Source organism: Staurois parvus, unplaced genomic scaffold, assembly GCF_062004578.1.
Source record: "Staurois parvus isolate SC_StPar_1 unplaced genomic scaffold, SC_StPar_1.0 ptg000426l, whole genome shotgun sequence".
NCBI classification, from domain to species: Eukaryota; Metazoa; Chordata; class Amphibia; order Anura; family Ranidae; genus Staurois; species Staurois parvus.
The window spans coordinates 2,783,045-2,807,594 of NW_028318222.1; the positions used below are offsets into that span (position 1 = coordinate 2,783,045).

General features: G+C 40.5%; 1 protein-coding gene across 1 annotated transcript in view; it reads left to right on the top strand.

Annotated features, from left to right (window-relative positions):
• The window catches only part of SYNE2 (spectrin repeat containing nuclear envelope protein 2), a 503,718-nt gene that overhangs the window by 345,574 nt on the left and 133,594 nt on the right, over positions 1 to 24,550 (top strand). Inside the window, 7 exon segments of the mRNA XM_089687495.1 lie at positions 1,659 to 1,757; positions 3,559 to 3,678; positions 7,905 to 8,105; positions 13,733 to 13,900; positions 15,274 to 15,405; positions 16,828 to 17,024; positions 18,283 to 18,415. Coding sequence (XP_089543621.1) covers positions 1,659 to 1,757; positions 3,559 to 3,678; positions 7,905 to 8,105; positions 13,733 to 13,900; positions 15,274 to 15,405; positions 16,828 to 17,024; positions 18,283 to 18,415 — 1,050 coding nt within the window.

A 24,550-nucleotide genomic window follows, 5' to 3' on the forward strand; every position in this document is an offset into this window, starting at 1 on the left:
CTGATCGACCCATAGCGCCGCAGGCTGTGATTTTTTTTATTTTTAAGTGAATGGCAGCGCTGGTTTTCAGGGGGCCCCTGCTGGCAGAGACCAGAGCTGTCAATCACAAATACATCTACTTTTTAGCAACATTGTTGGATGTGGTAAAAACTAAGGAACCAATTTGAAAGAAACCAGTATTGTTTAAATTGGTAGATTCAGCTCTGTGACAATAAATACAATATTTTGTTTTTTGGTTTATAATTCAAGCAGTGTAAGTTACCTTACCTGGTATGTTCTCCTGCAGCCCCTGCACAGTAGGGCCCAACTGTGAAAAGGAGAAATGGTATAAGGAGGCAGTAAATGTTCATGTGCTAACAAGAAGCATACTGATAGGAGAGAGCAGAGTGAGAGAGGAATGAGCTCATCATTGTGCTGATCCTCTCCTCACTGTCTGGTCACAGTCTGGGGTGGGTCTTTGAGGAAGGGACTCCTATAAGTTCAGCTGTATTACTATACATGATTACTCTTTCACAATAAAAAGGTAATGAGTTGATTAGCACGCACTGTGAATTCCTATGGCTGGAATGGCAAAAAAATGGCATCTGTCCCAACCTATAACCAGTCTTAGCAGTAAGGTGCACATGGAAGGGCAATGCACATTGCAAACAAAGGATTTCCCAGCAACACTTACCAGCCATCCTGCAAAACGACCAATTTGGCCCTGTCTAACAGTTTGCTCTAAAAACAGAGGGTTTTGTTTGCACACATTTGCAAATACATGCGTAAGCCACAGTCACACGTCACGGGCCCTCTGTGTATTGTGGACCTGCTTACTCATGTATTTGCAAATGTGTACAAACCCCTCTGTTTTTAATGCAAACTGTTAGGGCCAAATTGGTTGTTTTGCAGGCTGGCTGGTGAGTGTTGCTGGGAAATCCTTTGTTTGCAAGGTGCATGCAAAGAGCTGCAGTTGCTCAGCCCATACAGTGCAATGACAGGTTGAAGGCAGCTCTTGTTTGCATAGCCAGCTATTACCTATGGATAGGGACAGATGATCCTAACTGGAAGCAGACAGACTGCATCCATCCGTGATCATCTGTCCCTAATGACATTGTCATTACATTGTACAGATTGATTGGCCACATCCCTTTGCACACCCCTCTCATTCCAGCCACAGCAATCCGCAGATGTGTATACAGAGAGTAGTACAAGTGCCTAAGTATAAAAGCAACAAGCTGCTATGCACAAAGAAGGTAGCAATGACCCTAGGAGAAGACAATGTATATAAAAAGTGCAGCGCTTGATAATAGAATCAATGGAAAAACAATAAGTCCTTAACGGATCAATAATAAAAAATATATATGCATAAAAGTTTAAAGAACAAAGGATAGTCCAGCAAATTTATATAAAGGTATAAGTGCTTAAGGTGACTTGTATGTCCGGTATCTGTGAGATAGTGATAAGGCAATACGCACTCACCGGACGCGCATAATAAATGCGCTTTATATATAAATCATCTAGATGTCGTCTGATGGTGGGTGGGTAATCCGCAGATGTGAATGCACCTTAAAACTGTGTTTAACATCAACAATGCATACATTTCTTCATTATACTGTTTTGCAACCATGTATATGTTTAACTATATTCAGAATTTTTATAACTCTCTGAAATTGCAGAATGACATCCGGCAATTGTATGACCTGCTGGTCAAGAGGAAGTCTGTTTTACAGCAGCTGGGCAACAGAAGTGGCTGTGAGGCAGCAGAATTGCTTAAGGTAACTGCATCTCATGTAGAATCTCCATTCTTTCCATAGTAAAAAAAAAAAAAACTATGGAAATCCATGTTCTTGTTGGGACATATTCACAAGCAATAACACATCCCTTTCTATTCATAAGGTGTGCTTTGTTAAAGGGACCCTGTCACCAGACCAGCTATTTCAACAACAGTCTTGCCATAGGATTATATGTGTATTTAACCTATTTTAAGTATGTTATTTGCCTGTAAAGGCCTCCCTTGTATCTAAGACGCCTAAATCTGGTGCTTAGCACCAACATCTTGTATGTGATGTCACTAGACTCAGTACTGGCGCTTGACTGACACTTTATAGTATTCTGCATTAATCCTCCCCTGGCTGCTACGTAAAAGGATTATGTAGGGTGAGGAGGGGTAAAAGAGCTGGGCCAACACAGACAATAATTGGATACTCCCAGAAGAGGAGAGTGTTGTGACATACATGGAGGTAGGGGCCTATGCTAAAGAATCAAATCTTCCAGGAGTGGTCGAATGCTCTATCAAGGCACATGGCAAGGAATTAATCATTTATGGAAAGAAAAAGCACTGCAAGTACGCATTTAAATTACCAGATTTTTCTGTGCTTTTATTTGCAATTTTAAGTTGGTGACAGTCTATTTAAGCCAGCCTATTCATTTTCATTGGTCTAGTAGTGCACTCAAAAATACAAAAGTGCTGCATTAGCAAGTTTTGATAATGTGAGTCAGATCTAAAGCTACTTTCAGTTAAACATTATAATAAGTTAATCTAGTCAATGAAAATAGGACACAGGTCCTCCAGAATAATCAGCTGGTAAAAGGCTTACCAGCCTTGTACATAAATACAATTTATGTCCTTTTTTTTTCCCCCCACAAATAGAGCTTTTTTTCGGTGTTATTTCATCACCTGTGGGTTTTTTTTTAATTTTTTGCGCTAGAAACAAAAAAAACGAACAATTTTGAAAAAACCCCCCAATATTTTCGACTTTTTGCTGTACAACATATCCAGTAAAAAAAAATCTAATTTCTTCATGAATTTCAGCCAAAATGTATTCTGCTACATGTCTTTGCTAAAATAAAAATGTCAATACATGTAAATTAGTTGGTTTACGTGCAGTTATAGCGTCTAAAAATGGCGGTATATATACCAGAATAGACTAGTAATGGTGGCGATCAGCAACTTATAGCGGGATTGCGGTGGACATTCTAATACTGGGGGGAACTAACTGCCACGGACATCCCAATGATACTAACAGTGATCAGTGCTAATAAAAAGCACTGACACTGTACTAATGACACTGGGCAGGAAGAGGGTAACATCTGGGGTAATTAAAGAGTTAACTGTGTGTGTTTTACTTGGGAGACATGCTGCTGTGTATTTCTCTGTGGTGCAGAGAAATACACAGCAGCATGTGCTTGCTGGCAGAAGAGAGACCTGCGTTCTTTACACACAGGTCTCTCCCCTGCCAGTGATACTCGGCGATCGCAGGATGCTGACATGGAATCTCAGGCCAGGACCCGGTGATTGACATCTCTAGCCGCCTAGGGCGGTGCGTGTCCCCTACCCAGAAATGCAAAATCATGTATACATATATACGTGATTTTGCGCAGCCCTGCCACCCTGTAGCAGTACTTCAGGAAGCGGTTAATGACATTGCCGCAGACCTGATTATGTGACAGTCTAACTTAATATAACAATTCTGTATTTCACTTTGTAACAATTCTAGTTTCCTAGTGTAAATCATAAAAACAAAACCTGCTTGTATCAATTAGTTATGGTAATTGTGTGAAATTGTTGTGTCTAAGGAATCTGCTGGGTATGAGACAGAACTTCAAAACATCGAAAGTCAAGTGTCTGGACTGAGTGAGAAGGGAGAGAAATTGTCCATCCCCATATCTTCTAACCAGGAAATTCAGAAGCTGCAGGTTAGTATGTTTACTGGGATATAAAGGATGTTGAAGAGTACAGCTAACTAAACACTTTTTTTTTTTTTCCCCTTTCATTTTTTTTTTCTATTTAGCCAGCATGCTTCAGCAAATACAACTAAGAGATTTCCCCATCCACACAGGCAATGTGGATGGAGGAATCTCTTCAGCGGGAATATTGCCACTGTCAGAATACACTGATCAGCTGCTGCATCCAGTTATCAAGACAAATTTTCCAGCATGTCCCTTCGACAGAAGTCAATCAAACATACGGCTTCTGTCAAGCAGGGACAGCCACACACTGATTGAAATTCGTCCGGTCCCTGCTGAACTGGACAAATGTTAATCCGTGTATAGTGAGTGTATTTAAAAAATAAGTTCATCTTCAGAACATTATTATTATACAGGATTTATATAGCGCCAACAGTTTGCTCAGCGCATTACAAAATAAAGGAAGACAATACAGCGACGATACAGTTCAATACAAGAGGGTTAGGAGGGCCCTGCTCCTTGGAGCTTACAATCTAAGAACATGTTACGTGGTCCACATGTATTTAGGGTAATACATGTAACATGTTCCAGCTCCTGCTGCCCCTTCACTCTGGTCCCCCTTCCACCATGACAGTGGATGGGGGTTCTTCTCCCCCTACCTGCTGTCACTTTTTTAAAAGAGCGCGGTTTTGCAGGGCTCCGCCAACACAGACACATAATTTGTTCACAGTTTCCTGTGAATGAACAAACTACAAGTAGCATCTGCCACCATGACAGGTGGACTTGTAGTTTCAATGGGTTGCGAGGGAGCTGATGAGTGCTCTTGTAGTCCATTGATATGTCCTCCAGCTTACAAACCAAAAGCACATGCCTTGGTACAGGTCTAGGCCTTTCTCTTGGCAGCACTGTTTTTGCAGAAAAAACGCCTCATGCTTGTGAAATATCTAACGCTTTTACAAACGTTTAGGCACATTTACAAGCATCAAGCGCTTGGGCATTAATTAATTTCATTGGCCAAAATAATTTATTCTAGCCATTGAAATTAATGTGCAAGCGTTAACACACGTTTAGACGCGTCAAGTGTTTTTTTTTTCTGCCAAAACATTGCTAGTTCTGGATGCACTGGCTCTGGGTTTTTTTCCTGCTGGTAAACGCTACCGCTGATAAAAGCTTCTAAAAGTCTAAGTGGGTATGGACATATATGATAACATAGAGGGTTGTTTGGAGCCTGAAGTGGCTGCAAAAACGCCCTGTGTGCATGAGCCCTTAAAGCCTGAGGACATATCTGCATAAATATGTTCCTGCAAAAATAAGTGCATTTATTATTTTTTTCCATTAAGGTGAATGTATCCATTAATGTGGAACTCCAGTTCCTCCTGAGGATATGAACATTGCACAATGAAATGTGTGTGCCACCACTGAGAGTGGATGTTCGCATAACTTTTATCCAATTCCACTGCTGGGCCCAGCCACCCTTTTTTCTCACCTCCGGTGCCTGGATAATTTTTGCTAGTTTTAACTTATTTTTGCAATTTTTTGCTATTTGTCCTCCAAGATTAATGGAGGAGGGGGACTCTTCATCTGCCTTGGAGTCCACCATTCATGGGGACATAAAAGGCGTACCTATTTGGCAAATATTTAACAAGATCCAGCGGATCATATTAACCCTCAGAGCACTGGAAACTTAAACTGCAGGGGTATTAGGGGGGAAGGCAGACGATGGCAGATTTTGAGTAAGAGAGCAGCCACATGCACAAGGGACACTTAGCATTCAATGCAAGTACTGTCCCTTGTGTCGATTAAAAAAAAAACATGCCACTAAACATAGGCTTTAAGCTGCCCATACTTTTTTTTTTTTTTTTTGAACTTTCAATCAATTTTCAAATATTAGTACGGTCAAACTGATAATACATTTTGAATGTACTGATGAGAAGATTCTACAGATTCCTAAATTTACTCTAAACCACACAGATGGACGAATTACTCCTGCTGACCATTGCATTCTGACAGCCAGTGCCCGCAGTGACAGCAGATGATTGGATACAGTCACCGTTTTTCAAACAATTTTACACCTGACTCCTTTGATCTTTTGATTGAAGTTTGTTGAACCCAATGGTGCCGACAGGGCCACCCACCGAGAACATTTTGGCCAATTCAGCAGGAAACTGTCAACATTTAATCTGTGTATGGCCAGCTTTACTCTGGATACACTTGGGGTTAGGAGTTCAGGATTTTTTGTAATTAATCATGTTTGAAATTGAGTGGTGCATGTATTTTTCATTTAACTCTCTATATAATGTTGTTACTAAGTTGTGATGGAAATGAGACTCAGAGACCCACACAAATACATCCAGTTCAGATACTCTGCCAGGAATTTGTGCAGATCTTTTAGGAAAGAAGGCTTTCAGAAGGAAAAGGAAGGTGCTACTTATTTTTTTTGAAGCCTCCTGATATTTGCGCAAATGTTTATAAATCTTTATTTTCTCTAAAAATACACTAGATTAATTTTTAGTGGATACATACATGGTAAAATTTTACAACATTCCTGCTAAATTCCCACTAAATATAGAAGTTAAAACTGTATTGAGTTAATAACAAATATTTGTAAGTTTGAAATTGTGCCTTTTGTGAAATCAGGAAAACGAAAGGTACCAAAACTGTAAATAAAAACAATTTATTTAAAATCTGGAGGCTATCATTTTTCACTTACAGCTTTCAGAGTTTTTAAAAGACCTCCCAAACTATATATTTTCTGAAAAGCACATGACCTATAGAATAAAAAAAAAATGTGCTACTGATTTTTTTAGGCCCCGCAATAGTTGCGCAAATGTTCATCAAATCGCTGTTTTGACTTAAAATACACAAGAATAATTATTAGTGGTTACATACATGGAAAAATTTACAAAATTCCTGATAAATTCCTACTAAATATAAAAGTTAAAACTGTACTGAGTTAATAAATAACAAATTATTTTTACATTTTTTAATTGCTTCTTTTTGTGAAATGATGAAAACCGAAAAACTGTATAAAACCAATTTAATCTCAATATCTGTAGGTTACCATTTTTTGCTTTCAGAATTTAAAAAGAACTCCCTGAACCATACATTTTTTGAAAGCACATGACCTGTAGATTAAAAAAAAGTGCTACTAATTTTTTAGCTCCTGCAGTAGTTGCGCAAATGTTCATCAAATCACTATTGTTACTAAAAATACACAAAATCATTATTATTGCACAAAAACGTACGCTGTGTATGTCCTGTGTGAACAAGGCCTTACTATGTTTATTTTTAACATTTTTTTTTTTTGTGGGGGGGGGGCGGGGATATCAAAGGTTTACCCCTGATGTCTCTTTTTTGAGACAGAGAAAGGGACTGAAGACTACATGAATGAATAAAGAGTCTGTATAGAGACTCCTTTTCATTCAAAAACGGATACATAGTAAACCGTTTACTATGCCCAGTTATCAATGGGTACAGAAGCAATTAGTAGCAATCGCTGACTGTATCCATTGAAGGACAAGAAGGGGGCTGGCAAACACGTGTTTACCAAGACACCCCCGCTTTCCTTCTTGACAGCCAGAACAGCAGTTTCAGGTGACGGGAGGGAGAGTAGGGAACGTCAGCCATCAGCAGAGAATTGGTGAGTTGGGGGCCATTGTGGGAGAATCAGAGTGGTGGGGGGGTAGGTAGGTCGGAGTTGTGTATGTGTGTGTGGGGGGGGGGGGCATGTGCCCACAAAGCCCCTGCAGCCGGTGTGAGAGGCAGAGGATAGAAGCCGGCGGCTGCAGGGGTTCAGGTTTGCGGGTGGGGGTGGAAGGGGAATATTTAATAGAGCAGTGGCGGGAGGTGGAGAGCCTGAAGACAGGGAAGCATCAGGGGGGATGGGGGGTTGAAGCAGTGCCATGGGTCTGTACGCCGTACACACCTGGCAGTGAAAGGGTTAAAGTAAGTCTTCCAGGTAAACGACTGTTCAGTGAGCAAGTCTGATCATTGGAGCTAGAGAATTGACCATGCTGCGCTCTCCTGCTTAGTGCGGTCAGTTTCTAATAGGAAAGCAGAGGGACTGGAAGAAACGCCAGGGATTTCACACGAAGGAAGCAATACAAAGAGAACAGGATACTTTGCCATACAAGTACATGATACAGCAGGCACATATCAGGAATATCAAATGTTGGGTTGACTTATTCTTAACCATTTTTCTGCTGAAGAATCATTTATATTTGTATCTTTTCTAGGATGTCCTGGATGAGACCTGGAGGATTCTCAGGGTAAAACAGGATGAATATAGCAGTGGGGTTATTGCCAAGTCCCAGGTTGACTCACTGTTGTCTGGAGTCACTGACCTGTTGTCTTTTGGGAAAGAAAAGATTTTAAAGAGTAAAGACTACAAATGTACAAGCAGAGAGGCCTTAAACTCCCATATTGAGGAACACAAGGTACGAGTAACTTGCTCATTCATAATCCATAATAACGATTCTCTAATAAGGGCCATGGTAATACTCAACTCAAAAATAGTCACCTATAAACATTATACAAATGCTACTACACTGCACTACTTATTTTGCAATAACACAATATACCACTTTACTAGAACCTCACACAGGCTATATTGCCAAAAGTATTAGGACCCCCCTCCAAATCATTGGATTTGGGTGTTCCAATCCCCCTCCAAGGCCACAGGTGTATAAAATCAAGCACCTAGGCATGCAGACTGCTTCTACAAACAATTGGGAAAGAATGGGTCGCTCTCAGGAGCTCAGTGAATTTAAGCTTGGTACCGTGATAGGTTGCCACCTGTGCAATAAGTCCATCTGTGAATTTTGTTGCTGCCAAATATTCCACGTTCAACTGTTAGTGGTATTATTAAGTGGAAGCAACTGAGAACAACTGCAACTCAGCCACCACGTGGTAGGCCACATAAAATGACAGAGTGGGGTCAGCGCATGCTGAAGCACACAGTACGCAGAAATCTCCAACTGTCTGCAGAGTCAATAGCTAAAGACCTCCAAACTTCATGTGGCCTTCAGATTAACACAACAACAGTGTGTAGAGAGTTTCATGGAATGGGTTTCCATGGCCGAGCAGCTGCACCCAAGCCTTACATCACCAAGTGCAATGCAAAGCGTCAGATGCAATGGCGTAAAGCACGCCACCACTGGACTCTAGAGCAGTGGAGACGTGTTCTCTGGAATGACAAATCACACTTCTCTGTTTAGCAATCCGATAGACGTGTCTGGGTTTGGTGGTTGCCAGGAGAACAGTACTTGCCTGACTGCATTGTGCCAAGTGTAAAGTTTGGTGGAGGGGGGATTATGGTGTGGGGTTGTTTTTCAGGGGTTGGGCTTGGCCCCTTAGTTTCAGTGAAGGGAACTCTTAAGGCGTTCGCATACCAAGACATTTTGGCCAATTTCATGCTTCACACTCTTAAACCTTAAACCCTACGGACTAAGACTGGGATGCCATTAAATTTCATCTGCGTGTAAAGGCCGGCCGACCAGTACTTTTGGCAATATAGTGTAGGTAAAGCCACAATGAGTGAGCCTAGAAAATGTAAGTAAAAATGATTAAATAGTGTACAAAAGCTTGGCAGATGTAGGTAAGGAGCTTTAAACAAGAATGCTCAGCATAGCCAAGAACATATAAAACCTGTGAATGTGCCATTTACCAAACATTCAGTGCAGGTGAACCAATCACTGTAATTTAAAATAAATGCACCAAGAAGATTCGCCTGCAGTGATTGGTGAATGTCACATTCATTGCCGTATAAATTTACCCTTTAATATTTTAGATTCAGTTTCCATTATACCCTGTTTACTTGTTTTAAATGTCAAATCAGGCAGAATGCCTGAACTAGCTGCCGCTTTCTGTTCCAGCTGGTTGTGCAAATAGGAGCATAGCAGGCTTGATTGTATGCAAAGAATATCTGCACTCTTTCCAGTCTACAGCACTGGAAGATTTAGATCACTGACAGAGGTCAGGTATATTAATGTAGGCGAAGTCGAGTCTTCCTAGGGAAAAATTGCAGCGTTTGAAAAGGGGAGTCTTCAAGTATACTTGCAATGAGAAAGCATTAAGGCTTCTTTTCCAGACTCTACCTTTTATAAAACACAAGTTCTCTGGCTGTGTTACTGTAACAGTGACTTCAGTATTTCTCAGTTACTAACTAGGAGCAAGTTTGTAGATCAAGAATTCTGGCTTTACTTTATATTCCCTGGTCTGCAGGTTTTATTTGTCTCGGCTCACTAGCATTTTCAGAAAGAGGTGCTTGTGAAGCAAATATGAGCTTTTCCCTTGCAGAGCAAAGCAGCGGGTTTGCTTTCATACCCCCTCTCCACCGCAGCAACACATACTTACCTTTCCTTCATTCCTCTACCACTTTATCTGTTGGAAGCAAATCAAAAACCCTGTACTCTGTATGAAAAACATGATTGGGTATGGCAAGCATGTGACACTTTGTAAAAGTGCTGGTTCTTGGTGATTGGCCCAGCATTGTCACATGGGGACAAGGGAAAATTCTTAAACTAGGCTTCCTTTCTTTGCTCCAGGTTGGTGAATGGTCCTGTGTCACTGAAATCAACATGGTCAACAATGTGCCCCTACAAAGATTATTTAATACTCCATTGATCGGTGCTGTGATGCAGACAAATGGCTGCTTGAAGAATCTTCTGAATCCAACACTTCTGACAGTGTTGAATTCCTGGTCCTCCAACCGTGTGCTATGGTTGTTTACCCTTGCATCACTACAGGACAAAGTAGTGATGTATGGACCAGAAGCAGGGACCACAGCCTTTGCAGGGGACCAGGAATTCAACACTGTCAGATGGCTGTGATTCCTCCTGGTCCATACATCACTACTGTGTCTTGTAGTGATGCAAGGGTAAGCAAGAGGAACCATAGCGCGTAGTGGGAGGACCAGGAATTCAACACTGTCAGATGGCTGTGGTTCCTCCTGGTCCATACATCATTACTGTGTCTTGTGATGCAAGGGTAAGCAGAAGGAATCATAGCGCGTAGTGGGAGGACCAGGAATTCAACACCGTCAGAAGTGTTGGATTCAGAAGATTCCGATCAGCAGCGGATTTGCTCACAGATCCTCTGCTGATTGAAGCAGAGTGAGTGGATGACACGTCTTTGTCCACTCAGATTCTGCAGAGCGGACATGGACAGAGTTTGCTCTACTCTATGGGCGGCCTGGAGTAAACAGACCACACCTGTCTGTTTACACCTGACGACCCTCCGATCCAATCTGCCTAAATAAAAGAGGACAGACCCCCCTTCCATTTTTTTAGTGGACTGGATCGGACTCGGAGGTAGGGGGAAGTAAACGGACACAAGTCTGTTTACACCTGCCTGTCCATAGGAATGCATAGACCTTCTGATCACATCCACCTTAAAAACTGACAGGCGGCCCTGACCAGATTGCTATGTGAACGTGGCCTAATAGGGAGGGGAGTATTAATTATCATCTTTGTAGAGAAGCACATTTTCAACCATTTTTTCTTTTAGCAAAATAATCACTTGAATTGAATGACAGGGGATTGAATCAAAGGTAAGTAGGTGTTACTGGTAAGTGGGGGGGACATTTGTACAGGAAAAGTACTTTTCGTTAAAGCATTCATACAGTATGTGAGCAGTAATAGACATAAAAAATTGACTGCAAAGGATCTAAAAATATCCAGTGCTCTTTTATCAGCGTGAAGATTTTTTTTTTTCTTAATGAGGAATGAAGCCAAAATGTCTCTTAAACACTAACGCGAATAAGAAAATGCTGCTGGGCTCTATGCATAGTTTAATCTTCTTAAAGTGTTTTGCCAGTTTGCTGTCCTCATTTATCACCTTTATCTTCTAATCTTCACAAAGTTCACGGAAGCCTTTTCTTTCCAATGTCCTTATATTAGCTGTGAACATGTATAGAACATAAGTTTCATCAACAATTTTTTGCTCATCGCTGATTGATTATATAATAGAAACCACATAACTTCAGACGTACCCATTGACACAATCCCTGGGCTTAGCGGCAGTAAATTGCTTTTCCTAGTATACAATTTTCTTGCTTAAAATGTCTTGCAGTATGTGCTGAACCTCTCAAGTGAAAAGTCACATCATTATTTTGTTGATTCATAAAGGCCATGGCATGGGGAGAAAAACAAGAGGTTTCAAATTCATTTCTTGTGCTGTATTTGGTTTCCTTTGGTGCATGTGATCATCCATTTGTTGTAAGGCGATTAATGTAGAACAGCATTTTGCACTTTTTCATTTAAAAAGAAACCCACATATTTATTTCAAAAAAATTGCCTTTTTTTGTAAAGTGTTCAAATATAAGGGGGCTCCCTTGTCAAGAAACATGAAGAAGTTTGATTATTTGTTCCTGTGTATAGCCACGTCTTTTCTTTAGCAAGTCACAGCTCAATAGGTATGAACCAGGGTAAAAAAAAAAAACATTTTACATAGAATTTATTAAACCCAACATTGAGAAACTTAAAAACTATCCCTTGCAGTAGGGCTGCTCATTGAGGTCTACAAGACATAGAAAAGAAGATCTACCTATCTGATCCTTCATTCCTCTATGCTGCTAGACTGGTCCCTGCAGAGTCTTCTCACGGACGCTTTAGTGATCTGAGGTCCTGACCTCATCAAGACCAATGCAGTGTTTATAGGCTTGCATTGGACGTGATGATGCCAAGGGACAGTCCACCTCTGGAGAGTGCCTGAGCGTCATGTGCTGGGGGAGCTGAGGATCAGGTAAGCTAATGTGCTTCTCCTCTCACCTAAGTTGGACTTTAGCTCTTTTGTTTGGAAGGATTTATAGGTTTTACTGAGTCAGAACCTTTAGTGCAGGGGGTCTCCAAACTTTATAAATAAAGGGCCAGTTTACTGTCTTTCAAACTTTAGGGGGACCAGACTGTGGCCAATGGGAGAAAAAATGTCCTGGTGTAAGTGGGAGCAAAGCAATGCCCCATCGTTGGTATTGGGGAGATTAATAGTTCTCCATTGTTGGTATCAGTGGAAGGAATAGTGCCCTATCATTGGCGTCAGTGGGAGGAATAGTGCCCTATCATTGGTGTCAGTGGGGGGAATTGGTGCCCTATCATTGGTGTCAGTGGGAGGAATAGTTCCTTATTACTGTTGTCAGTGAAGATGAATAGTGCCCCATCTTTGGTGTCAGGGGGGAAACAGTGCCCCACCATTGATGTCAATAGGAGGAATAGTGCTCCATCACTGGCGTCACTGGGAGGAATAGCGCCCCATCATTGCTGACAGTGAGGGGAATAGTGCCCCAAGGGCCAGATAAAAGCAAACAAAGGGCGGAGTCATTGATTTAGTGACTCGAGTAGATGTAAACTCTAAGTGGATAATGTTTAATCTGTCAAAGCATTGTGGAAAAGACTCTATTTACCCTTTTTTCATAATTTTTTGGCATCTTAGTTCTGTAGATCTCTTCCAACCTTTTGCTGCCACTTTCAATATACCTGCACTAACTCCAGTGAAAGCTGAATGTCTTGCTTAGGATGGGTTTCCTGATGTGACAATGGCAGAACATGCCCGGTCAATGAGCATCAGCTGCTTGTAGTCTCCATTGGAGGTGCGTATGACACCATAGGAAAACAATTGAAAGAGAAGGACAGAGCGTTGCCACACTATCACAGGAAGTGCTTGAACAAACCCCTTCATGACAAGATCAAAAAGTATTATTTAAATTAAAGCTAAAGATTTAAAAATGAGTTTTGGAATAAGACTAGCATGTTAAAAATAAAAATGAAAAATGATTTTTTGTGACTGTGATTCAATCTACTTTAAATAGACTCAAGGGCAACATTTACGCGCTGAATGGCTCTACTTTCCCCCTGCAATTCTTTCTAGTTGCCTGTAGTCTTTTGAATGGCCTTAAATCTACAGCTTCACTCTCACACATAGAGAGCAAGAATGTACAGCAGAGAATCCTGTGACAAGAGGCTGCAGTACCAACCAGAATTTGTTGAATCTGACTATAAGGTGTTATGCTGGGTATACATACATCATTTTCCCTTTTTCTTTCTTTCTTTTTTTTTTTTCCCTAAAACAGAATTTCTTTAACGTATTGGACATCCAAGTTCTCCTATTACAAGCACTTTCCTCCAAGAACTCCATACCCGCCAATTGCAAGCAAATTGCAGAGATTGCGGTGCATGGAGCAGATATCCTAAACAAAGAAGCTGACGCTCATTGTATTCATATGATGGCTGTAATGAAGGTAAGACAATATAAAAAGTGTATTGCCGATCCAATTGTGGTAGTGAACTAGTAAGGGGTCTAGGAGACCAGATTGCTTCTTGACACCATGGTTACACACAAGTTGCCTGTACAACATTCAGGTGCGACTTTCATGTGACTTTGGAGGATTTACATTGAAGCCTATGACCCTCAAGTCGCATGAAAGTCAGACCAAAGTAGTGCAGGAACTACTTTGAAGCCCCTGTGACATGAAGTTGCTCAGATTTGAATGGTACCCATTATAAAACATGGGAGGGGGGGTGACTTGTCATGTGACTTTGGACCCCACAGTCGCATAAGTGTCAATGGGCTCTAACTATGCCAGAGGATTACTCTGTAAACACTGTAGCTGCAGTTGTGACTTTCCTTACTAGTAAATTGTGGTGGAACCAGTACTTTATATACACAGTGGGTAGAGAAAAGAATCGCCCCCCCCCCCCCTTTTTAAAATATTTTGTTGCTTTGCAGCCTGAAATGAAGACACACAGTTTTTGCTTTATCCAGCTTTGTTTACTCTTGTAACAACCAAGTGAAATATATAACGCCAACATGTCAGAAAAATTTCAAAAACAGAATCGTTGAGTCGGAAGAAGGATAACCAGAGTTTGCTTTAATTCCATTCTTTAGTCTGTTGGGATCTGTCTCTACTAACTTTGCACATCTAGACTTTGCAATATTTGCCCACCCTTCTTTGCAGAATTGCTCAAGTTCAGTTAAATTTGATGGTGACCATTTGTGGACTGCAGTCTTCACGTCATTCCACAGATTTTCAATGGGGTTTGAGTCTGGACTCCGACTAGGCCATGCAAGGACGTTCACCTTTTTCTCTTTCAACCACTGTGTGCTCATTTTTGCTGTGTGTTTTGTGTCATTGTCATGCTGGAAAGTAAACCACCTTCCCATTGACAACTTTCAGGCAGAAGGCAGCAGATTTTCCTCAAGAATTTGATGTTATTTTTCCCAGTCAGCCATTCCGGCACAGCTGGAGTGGTGCAGGATTGCAATCTGAAATGCACATGCGCAGCTCAATGATCATTCAGTGTTATTGCAGAAAAAACATAGCATGTCTCTTCTGCAATGAAGAGCTGCCTACTCCTTTTTTTTTTTTTTTTTAATAACTAAAATGGCCTTCTAGCAGAAGTTTGACTATTTGTAACACATTTTCACAGTATTTTAAAATAATTGTCTATTTTTGTCATTCCTGCTGCAGAATTCCTTCATAATAGAAGTATACAGTATTTTCCTGTACTTTTTAGAAAATGTTCTATACGCTTGGATCTAGCAGTATGTATTGTTTATCCTATTACATTATACTGTGTGGGTTCCCAGTAACATATTTTCTTCTGTCTTCAGGAGTGGGATGAGTTTAACTCAAGATACGATGATCTCAGTAAAAAGATGGAAGCTCTTGAATCTCTGGTCCCCACAAAAAGTTTGGTGGAAGAGTCAGTAGAGAGGGTTAATGAACGACTTCACCAATATCAGGTGATTTCACACTACTTGACAAATATATTTGGAGGTTGGCAGCAGGTACAGCACAAGTGGTAAAATCAAGTTCTACCTAACACAATGGGACGTTCACAACTTCCAGATGATTGCAAAGAGGCCAGAAGTGGTGGCGCACCCACTGGACATATTCATTGCTGCTAAGCCCCTGTATTATCAGTAACTTCATAATACCATCAGATTAAAATGGTTCTAAAGGCTGAAGGTTTTTTACCTTAATGCTTTCTCTGTATTAAGGTAAAAAACTTTGTGCATGCAGCTTCCCAGCCCCCCCTTATATTTACCTGAGCTCAATCTCGATCTAGCGATGTTCACAAGAGCAGTGACTCTCTCCGCTCTCTCCCTCCTCATAGGCTCAGAGACAGCAGTGGAAGTCATTGGCCCCTGCTGCTGTCAATCACAGCTAGTGAAGAGAGAGTGGGAAACGGGGCCAAGCTGTTCTCTGTGTGTCTGTGGACTCACAGAGCCAGCTCAGGAGCTAAATGCTGCATAAGTGTCTCCATAGCAAGGCAGTAGCACCATCAGGGGACCTGAGAAAAGGAGGATCGTGGCTGCTCTGTGCAAAACCATTGCACAAAGCAGATAAGCATAACATGTTTGTTATTTTAAAGAAAAAAAAAAGAGATTAAACGGAAATCAAATCCCTGCTTTACAAATAATCATTTAATGTTAGTTTCACGGGGAATATTCATTTAAGCTTAATCGATTTTTATTAGTTTATAGAAAAAGAAATGAACAAAACATGAACTATACAGAACTGCCTTGGACGTTTTTAGTACAAGTAAGCCCATTAGTAGACATAAATCCGTGTGTAGAGTCCAACAGATGATCATACTTAATTCCCTAAGTGATACATACATGGTATTGATGTGCACATATTGTTGACTGTGGAGAATATTAGGGTTCATATCAGGGGTGCACTGACAACTCATGGGGCCCCCTGGCAATAGGAGATCATGGGGCCCCTGTGTCCTTGCCCACACCCAAAAAAGCCTATAAAAAGGTGCCAGGGGCATTTCATGGGGCCCCCTACTGACCCTGGGCCCTCAGGCAGTGCCCGAGTGCTCGAATGGTCAGTCCGCCACTGGTTCATATATAAGAGAGTGTAGGCATCATTCTCGGTTTTTAAAAGGCAGAGCACAACACAGACTATTTTCTCTTACACTTTTAATTTTAGATTAAAACCTTTGTATGGAGCCCTCTGAAAATGAAAGCAGGGAGGGGAAGGAGTCACTACTCTTAGTCATTCCTGTGTGTATGTAAATGTGGACTTGAGCTATTGAGATTTGTAAACAGCTCACACTTTCAAGTGGATACAGATATATGTATGGATTGCAAGATAATATAGAGAGAGATGAGAGCTAAACAGAGTTGTAATTGTGTATGCTTTTTTATTTTCAGCAAATTAAAGTACATCTCGATGAAAATGAGCCCACACTGAGCTGGGTACTTGTACCAGGGAAAAGGCTGCAGCCTCTAGTACATTGTAGGGATCTGGACTTGCAGATTCTCGGTATGGACCAGCGGTGGTCACAGCTAACCCAAAAAGTCGGTCATGAGCTGCACAGACTGGAGTCTCTAGGCAGCCATTTGGCCAGGTAAGTGTAGCTGGATCAGTTCACAAATCGTATCAATTGCTGTTTGCAGCACAGACCTGAAAAACACAAAATCAGCTTTTACTTACTCAGAAAAATCCATTGCAAATTCAATTTGCTTTACTGAAGCAGATTCTTGGAAAAAGTAATAGTGTTCCAGTGTAGTAAATATAATCTGTTTGTTTAAGTACATTGGCTAATACCACTGTAATCATTTAAGGGAGAAATGCAGCTGTCAGACACATATTGTACGAATAGTGAGAGTGCGGGTTTCTGCTGTATTACTCAACTCCGCTTACATGCCTAAATGAAAATCGTTAAAGGGATAGTGTAGGCAAATAGGAAAAAAACATTCGATTGTTAGAGCTTTATGTTCAGAGTCATGTCTTTTACTCAGTAATGCTTACTAAACCAGTCCACAGGTAGGTGGTCTTACCTGAATATCACTAGTGACTGGCCATTCCATGTGTCTTGTAGAATTCAATATGGTACAATGTACAAAACAAATTAAAGTGAAATTCCTAGCAAGCTATTGAAATCTATGTGTGTTAACTGTTTTGCCTGCCAAAGGATTTGTGATTCTGTCTAATATAAGCATCAGAATTGAACATCATATCCATTGTTTGGATGACTCCTGTCAAAGGACATGCTGGAACACTTTTCTTGATTTGCGATTGCAGCCAATCAGCTACAGCCTCTGATTGGTGTATTTTGACAGCTGTGGGTCGCTCTGTCAGAATACAGTGTTCTGTTGGGAAGATTCCTTCTTCCATCTTGTTGGTATGGGTGGAGGATTTTGTTCTTTCTCGTTCAGTCCGCTGGCTGAAGAAAAAAAAAACAAAAAAAAACAGATATGGCTAGCTTTAGGGGTAGGTTCGGGGTTCTGCATGCAAATGTGTTGGAAGGTACATTCTGATAGAAGATGGAACAAAGGATTACCTTATCAGTCTGCTTTTGTCCTTTTTCTTCATTCAGCAGGGTAGAGGTGAAAAGAGGACACCGTTATATTCCTTAGCTGTAAAATTGGCGTCATCCGCCTTGGCTGTGCTGTGTAAAACTCGGGACTGAATGGTCAGAAATAAAAATTCTTTGGCAGGCGAAGCAGCTCCTATTTTGTGTATTTTTTTTTCTTTGTGTTTTGCTGTTTGCTTGAAGCTCATTTTAATGGATGGTGCAAGTTGCATCTTTTTTTACACATCCAAGGAAATCTATTTCCAGGGATATGAACAAAAACTTTTTCTAATTTTTACGTTTATATCAGTTTTAACAGGGATTCTGCTGATTTATCAGCTTGGCTGAGCTCTACCTACCAGAAGCTGAATAATTGCAGGACACAATCACTGGATGTCTCTCAGGACTTGGACACCATTAAAGACAACCTGCAGAGGTTCTTTGTAAGTTCTGCTTTAAATACCATTGTCTGTAGTGAACTTCCCCACTAGTCTTCAGTAACATCCACCACTTAATTGGCCTGAGAGGCTCTTAATGATCATTATTACTGGTGCCTAAAGTTTAACTAAAGTACTAACTACTAGCAAAACTTCTATATATGATATAGAAATGTATAAAAGAATAATGCAAGCAAAGGTTTGTGTAAATTTAGAAGTATACTGTATTAATAATTAGATTTATAAATATATTCTAGTATATTGCAGTAAACTCATTATAACCCATTGGGTCCATGACCATAGAAGGTACATATAAATCTACTTAGAAATGAGCAATAGACGTGTTAATTAAACAAACTTTGACTTGCTCTATTCTTTTGTTTTCATTAAGAGGTACAAAACAATGAAAATAACCCCTTTCTGTAAAGGTAGCACCTTTTGTGACGTGATTCAGTATACAATTTGAGTGTCTGTGGAGTAATTCACTAACATTTATTGCATGCGATGGTAGTGTCATATGCCCTAGTTGCATAAGTTAGCGCATGTAATAATTTAAGTGTCAATTCATGCATAAAGAAATATAAAATGTGAGATAAATATCGACAAAGTTTCATTACAGTCGATTCACTAAGAAGAAAAAAAATATTTCATATAGCATTCTTTTGTATTATATTAGCGTTTTTGGCGGTACCTTTTATAGGTGAACACCCCATGTGATGTCATACTGTTAATGTGTCTGGCCATCCATCTAGGGAATGCACGATTTGTACGTCTGTGTTGCATTAAACTTTCAGATGAACTTTGAGTCAATGATGGCACCATAGAATGCTCTGTCAAGCAATTTTGTTTTAGAAATGCATAGAAATATTCGGATGATAATCTGTGTATGGCTAGTCAGTACAACATGTAAATACATGAATGGCTTAGTGACTAGCAATTCTGTGTTGCAGCACTGGTGCCCTCAGTTTGAGCCCCAGTCATGACACTATCTACATACTCTTCTTGTTCTTGTATGTGTTTCCTCCAAGTATTCTGGTTTCCTCATACTCCAATGATATGCAGATAGGTTAATTTCCTCCTGTCAAAAATAGGACCTAGTATGATACTAGTGAGAACTGGTAGGTGGACTTCCTCAGTAAACAGCAACTGGACTCAGGAGAATGGTCTCTTCTTACTAAACTGACCCAGGCAAAAGTGGTACTCGGACTTCATCAATATCCTGGCAGATCTCTGATCTTTTGTGACAAGGAACAGTTTAGTTTTCCTGAGTTATGCTTGCTGGCTTTATTGACATGTATATAGGAAATCTATCTCTTGCAAGATTTTCCATAGCACTTGCAAAATAAGCATAGCCTAGTGTAGAGCAAGACAATTCCATCACAATAAATACTTCATGGAATGCATTCTAATGCTTCTCCAATCCATTCTGGGTCATAATTTGGCTATGAGCTTTAAAGGCCATATCTTGGCTCTAGTATTTGTTTTTTTTTTCAAAAACTATTTTCCTCTCATTCCTTGGTGAAAGCGTTTTTCACAGGGTGTTGCTCACATACTTCCAACCGCACTTTTGAAGGCTCTTCAAAAACTGCTGTTTGAACCTATCAGTGAAATTCCTTCCATTGATTGGATGTGTTATCATTTTTATATTTTTGCTATGGCTTCTTTTAGATTGACTCACTTTCTTTTTCATCATTTTAGAGGGTCCCTGTAAGAGAAGGCCTGCCTCTTGTTTCACCATTGCTAGTTGGCTTAGGCTGCAATGATGAGCTGTCTATCTACTTCAAGACAAGGTTCCACTCAGTCTGTTATCGTCATTTTGCAGGGTCCTCTAAGGGGCTGCCTGCCTTTGGTTTCACCATTGCTAGTTGGCTTAGGCAGCTCATCATTCCTGTCTAAATACTTCAAGACTAGGTTTCACCTTTTCCTATAAAGAGCACTCTACTAGATTAGTAGGAACCTCTTGGACTTTCCACAGCTGTCATCCAGATTTGCAAAGCCTCCATCTGGTCTTTTTTCACACCTTCTATAAGATTTATCGGCTGGATGTTCAGGTCTCTGCCCAACGCCTGTCCTACTAACAATGTTTTACCAGATAAGAAGGGAGGTTAACTCGCTTTGTAATTCTTTCAGTCTCCATGTTGCAGATTTTCTATCACTTTGTGTCTGGTGAAACCATTGTGAACAGGACAGGAAGTGAGGGTACATTTCTATAATGGAACCCCAGGTAGCAGTAAAAACTTGACAGGAGTTCTAATCCTCCATCAGTTTGTAGCTTAGTATATTTTTACCTAGTTGATTCAATGGATCTAGGGTCATAAGCCATAAAATGAAGATTTCTGCACAGCACATGACTCCTTTCAGAATCAGGAGGCCTGTGTACAGACCTAAACACAGAGATGAAAACCTTCATGAAAAAAGCATCTCCAAATGGCATTTCAGCTAATGGCATCCTATGTGACCTTTGCCAGCCAATTGTAAGCAATATTTTAGAAGCTTGAACCAGGTAAATGGATCCTAAAGTCGTCCATACGTGGATCAAAATTCGGCAGGTTCAGCAGGGACTGGCCAAGACTTAATCTATGTATGGGCAGGCTGATTGTGGTACAACCAGCCTGTCAGATTTTCTTTTAACACTCGATTACTACCAGTGGCTGTATCTGCTAGCAATAACCATTGTGTTCTGCACACCGAGAAGGTGTCTCGCTTCCCACGTCCCAACAACACTAACGAGGTTAATGGGGGAATCAAGCAATTTTTAAAAAAATCAAGTAATCTGTTGGCTTTTTAAGATGCTTTATCTGAAGGACCACCTTGCCCACAGTGCCCAAATTCTCCTCATGTTTGATAAATGGGTTAGTATAAACAAAGAAGAAATTGTTACCATCTGGGACCTTGTCGGCAATTATAAAAGGATAGGAAAATCTGTGCCTTTGGTAAAGGCTATCCAATTCAAATATCTGGCCACTCTGTGTTCTCTGGAGGGATGAAGCAGTTAATTTTCTATAATTTTCCAAAGCTCTCTGCCAGAAGGTGGTTTGAAATTTGTTTTCACACTCAGCAGTCAGAGCGTCCAATACAAATACTGAAATGTCCACGGCTCGCCAGAGATCACCTAGCTGATATTTCTGTTGGGAGATTTCTTGACAGGATTTACTAAATCATTGTGCGATCTTAAACCAGGCTCTGACTTCCAAATCCAGTTGTGCCAAATGCATCGGCTCAATATAATACAGTAAAATAAACCTCGCCATGTACAATTTGTTTCACTTGAAGGGGGTGGTTAAACGTGTTCTGCTCATGAACCACACCGCAACCACATGTTAATGGGATTATGAGAAAACTCACCAAGAGCTGTTTTCTTGTCCTTTGAGATCCGTACAGATGTGGTTACTGTGGTCAGTTACAAAAATAGGAAACCTGGCAACAGCAGACAATGTTTTAGTCAGTTGATGTGATATAGAAGCATTACTTATTTTTTGCTTTTTTAGCTATTAGTAAAACAGAATTGTAAAGTTAAAGCTATGTTGTTTAAAATGTAAGGCTGAAAATTTATCTGCTTATATTTTGCCTTAAATGGTTCTACCTTTATGTCCTCATTAACATGCCAATGAAATTACTAAATAAAAACCTTTCTGTTTTCATTACATGCCTTATTTTATATTCAGTGACACCATCACTGACTCTCTATTTCTCTATGCAATGCAGGCAGATCATGTCTAGTGGGAGGGGTCAGCAGGGTACTATACATAACTTCATGCAAACAGGAAGCTGCGGTAATGCACATGCCTGATACTAAGCCTCAATGATTGAACTGAAATCCAATGAATAAAAGGGGAGGGCCAGGAGAAATTGACAGCCATGTTGGAGGATAAAGATAACAGATTCCTAAAGATTTGGACCCTGTGGATAGACTATTCACACCCTGACCACAGGGTGTTTCAGCTTTGATTTGTACCCTTATTTTTGGGCATGGCAGAGGGGACCTAGTGGTGTTGTGGCATTCCAAGGCTTCTCCTCCAGTCCTCCAGTCCTCCAGCCAGGGACTGAGACAGGCTCTATTTAAGTTGCTTCATCTGCTGATTTACACTGTGAGGTTCACAGTATAGAGCGACATTGGAGTAAGCTATTTCAGTACATGAGAGGGGCCTGTATAATTATGGAAGACTGAAGGTAGTTCTGGAGTTCAGCTTTAAAGTACAGTAGGTATATAGCCAAAGCCATTTTTACATTTTAGCTAGAGTCGGGAAGAGTTGGAACCCCTGTCAAGTTATTATTGCGGTCTGTCTCCGCTGGGAAGACATGCTCTTTATTTGTCCTGTTGGCTATTGTCCTGGAAACAGAAAATTGTATGAAAATCCAACATTTTACAGCTGTCCCCAAAACAGGAATAGGGGGTAAATCTTTCAAATTCCCAACTTGCTTTGGGAACAACTGTCTAAGAGGGAAATTTCCCTCACTTGGTAGACATTTGAACTTCTTGTTCTGTCTGCCTGAGGGGTTTGAAGGGAGATCTCAATGGGATTTATTTAACTGGATATAATTGGATAGAGTAGGGAAGCTACCAATGTTTTAAAGGAAAGGATGTCATGTGTTGGAGTAACTGGGTAAATTGAGGGCAGTTAAGACCAATGGTTGGGTTGTTCCTGATAGAGTTCCTTTAACAGGTCTCACTCGGCCCTTAATAAATTAACATTTTGCAGTGTGTTTTGTTTTGTTTTTGAAGCCTTACAATGGTCTATTTCACTTGCATGGCAGCTCCTTTGAACGCATGATGTAGGTTCACAGAAATAGATTCCAAATGCAAATACCACACTTAGAATTAACTCCAGACATTTTACCTGCTTAATTGATGAAGAAATAATGGAATAGCCCACACCTGGTCGTGAAACAGCTTTTGATTCAATTGTCCAATTACTTTTGGTCCCTTGAAAAAGGGGGGGGTGGCTGCTCTTAAGAGCTGTAATTCCTAAACCCTTCCTCCAATTTGGATGTACAGACCCTCAAATTAAACCAGAGAGTGTGTAAATTCAGCCCATATCCATTATGTAACTATAGTTTGAATATGTTTTGATGAATATCTGAAAAAAAACTAAAAATCTGCCTGTGTTCAAATATATATGGACTTAGCACTTAATGATAACTATGTAACAGTTGAGTGCTGACAATTGACCTATATCTCACATTCCCTGCCCTCAAGATGCTTAGAGCCTAAGGTTTCTACTAGGAGCAATTTAGACAGGAGCCAAATAACCTACCAGCATGTCTTTGGAGTGTAGGAGGAAACCGGAGAACCTGGAGGAAACCTATGCAAGCACAGGGAGAGCATGCAAACTCCATGCAGGAGTCGCTATGGTTGGGATTTGAATCCATGACCCAATTACTGCAAGGCAGAAGTGCTAGCCACTAGGCCACTGTGCCGCCAAACTGTGTATGTGTGTATATAATTTACTGGAGCCCTGGCAAAACTACTTGGGCCACCTTTGTCAGCTCATCCCCCGCAGCTATTACCTTTTGTACCACCTCCCTTTTATATATATATATTCCCTTTTACCATCAGAAAGTCTTGTGCAAGCACCTTATTATAAGGGTTTGTGTTCAATTAGTTGTCACCTTATTATGTATGAAAAGAGGGTTTAAAGTGACCTTAACCAGTAATAGTTTCATGCTACCATAAGCACTGTCTGCAGAATATACTGCAGAAAACATGCCAGTAGTTCTCCATAGGCTCATGTCATGCCATCTGGTAGCAATAGTATTTATGTAGCTTATGCTGTAAAGAGCTCAGATCTTGATCCTACATCTTCATTTTCTTTTCCAGTGCCGCATCTGTGAATTGTAAAATAAGATATTTCCCTAGCAGCTCTTGTCTACTGAGCTCTAATCTCAGCTAGAATGCTTTGTGCTTGCAGTTTGTTCTACTTGTGTTTATGCAGGTTTCCTCAAGGTGCTCCAGTTTCCTCTCACAATCCAAAATCATAGAAGGTGACAGGGCTTCCTCCTTAATTGCCCCTAGTTTGTGTGTGAGGGTGGTAGTTACTTTTGGATTGGGATCTTCTGGGGTGTAAGAAAATATGTTGAGTTCAAAAAAATGTTAAACTTATGCACACAATACCTTTTATGAATACATTATACATGTTATCC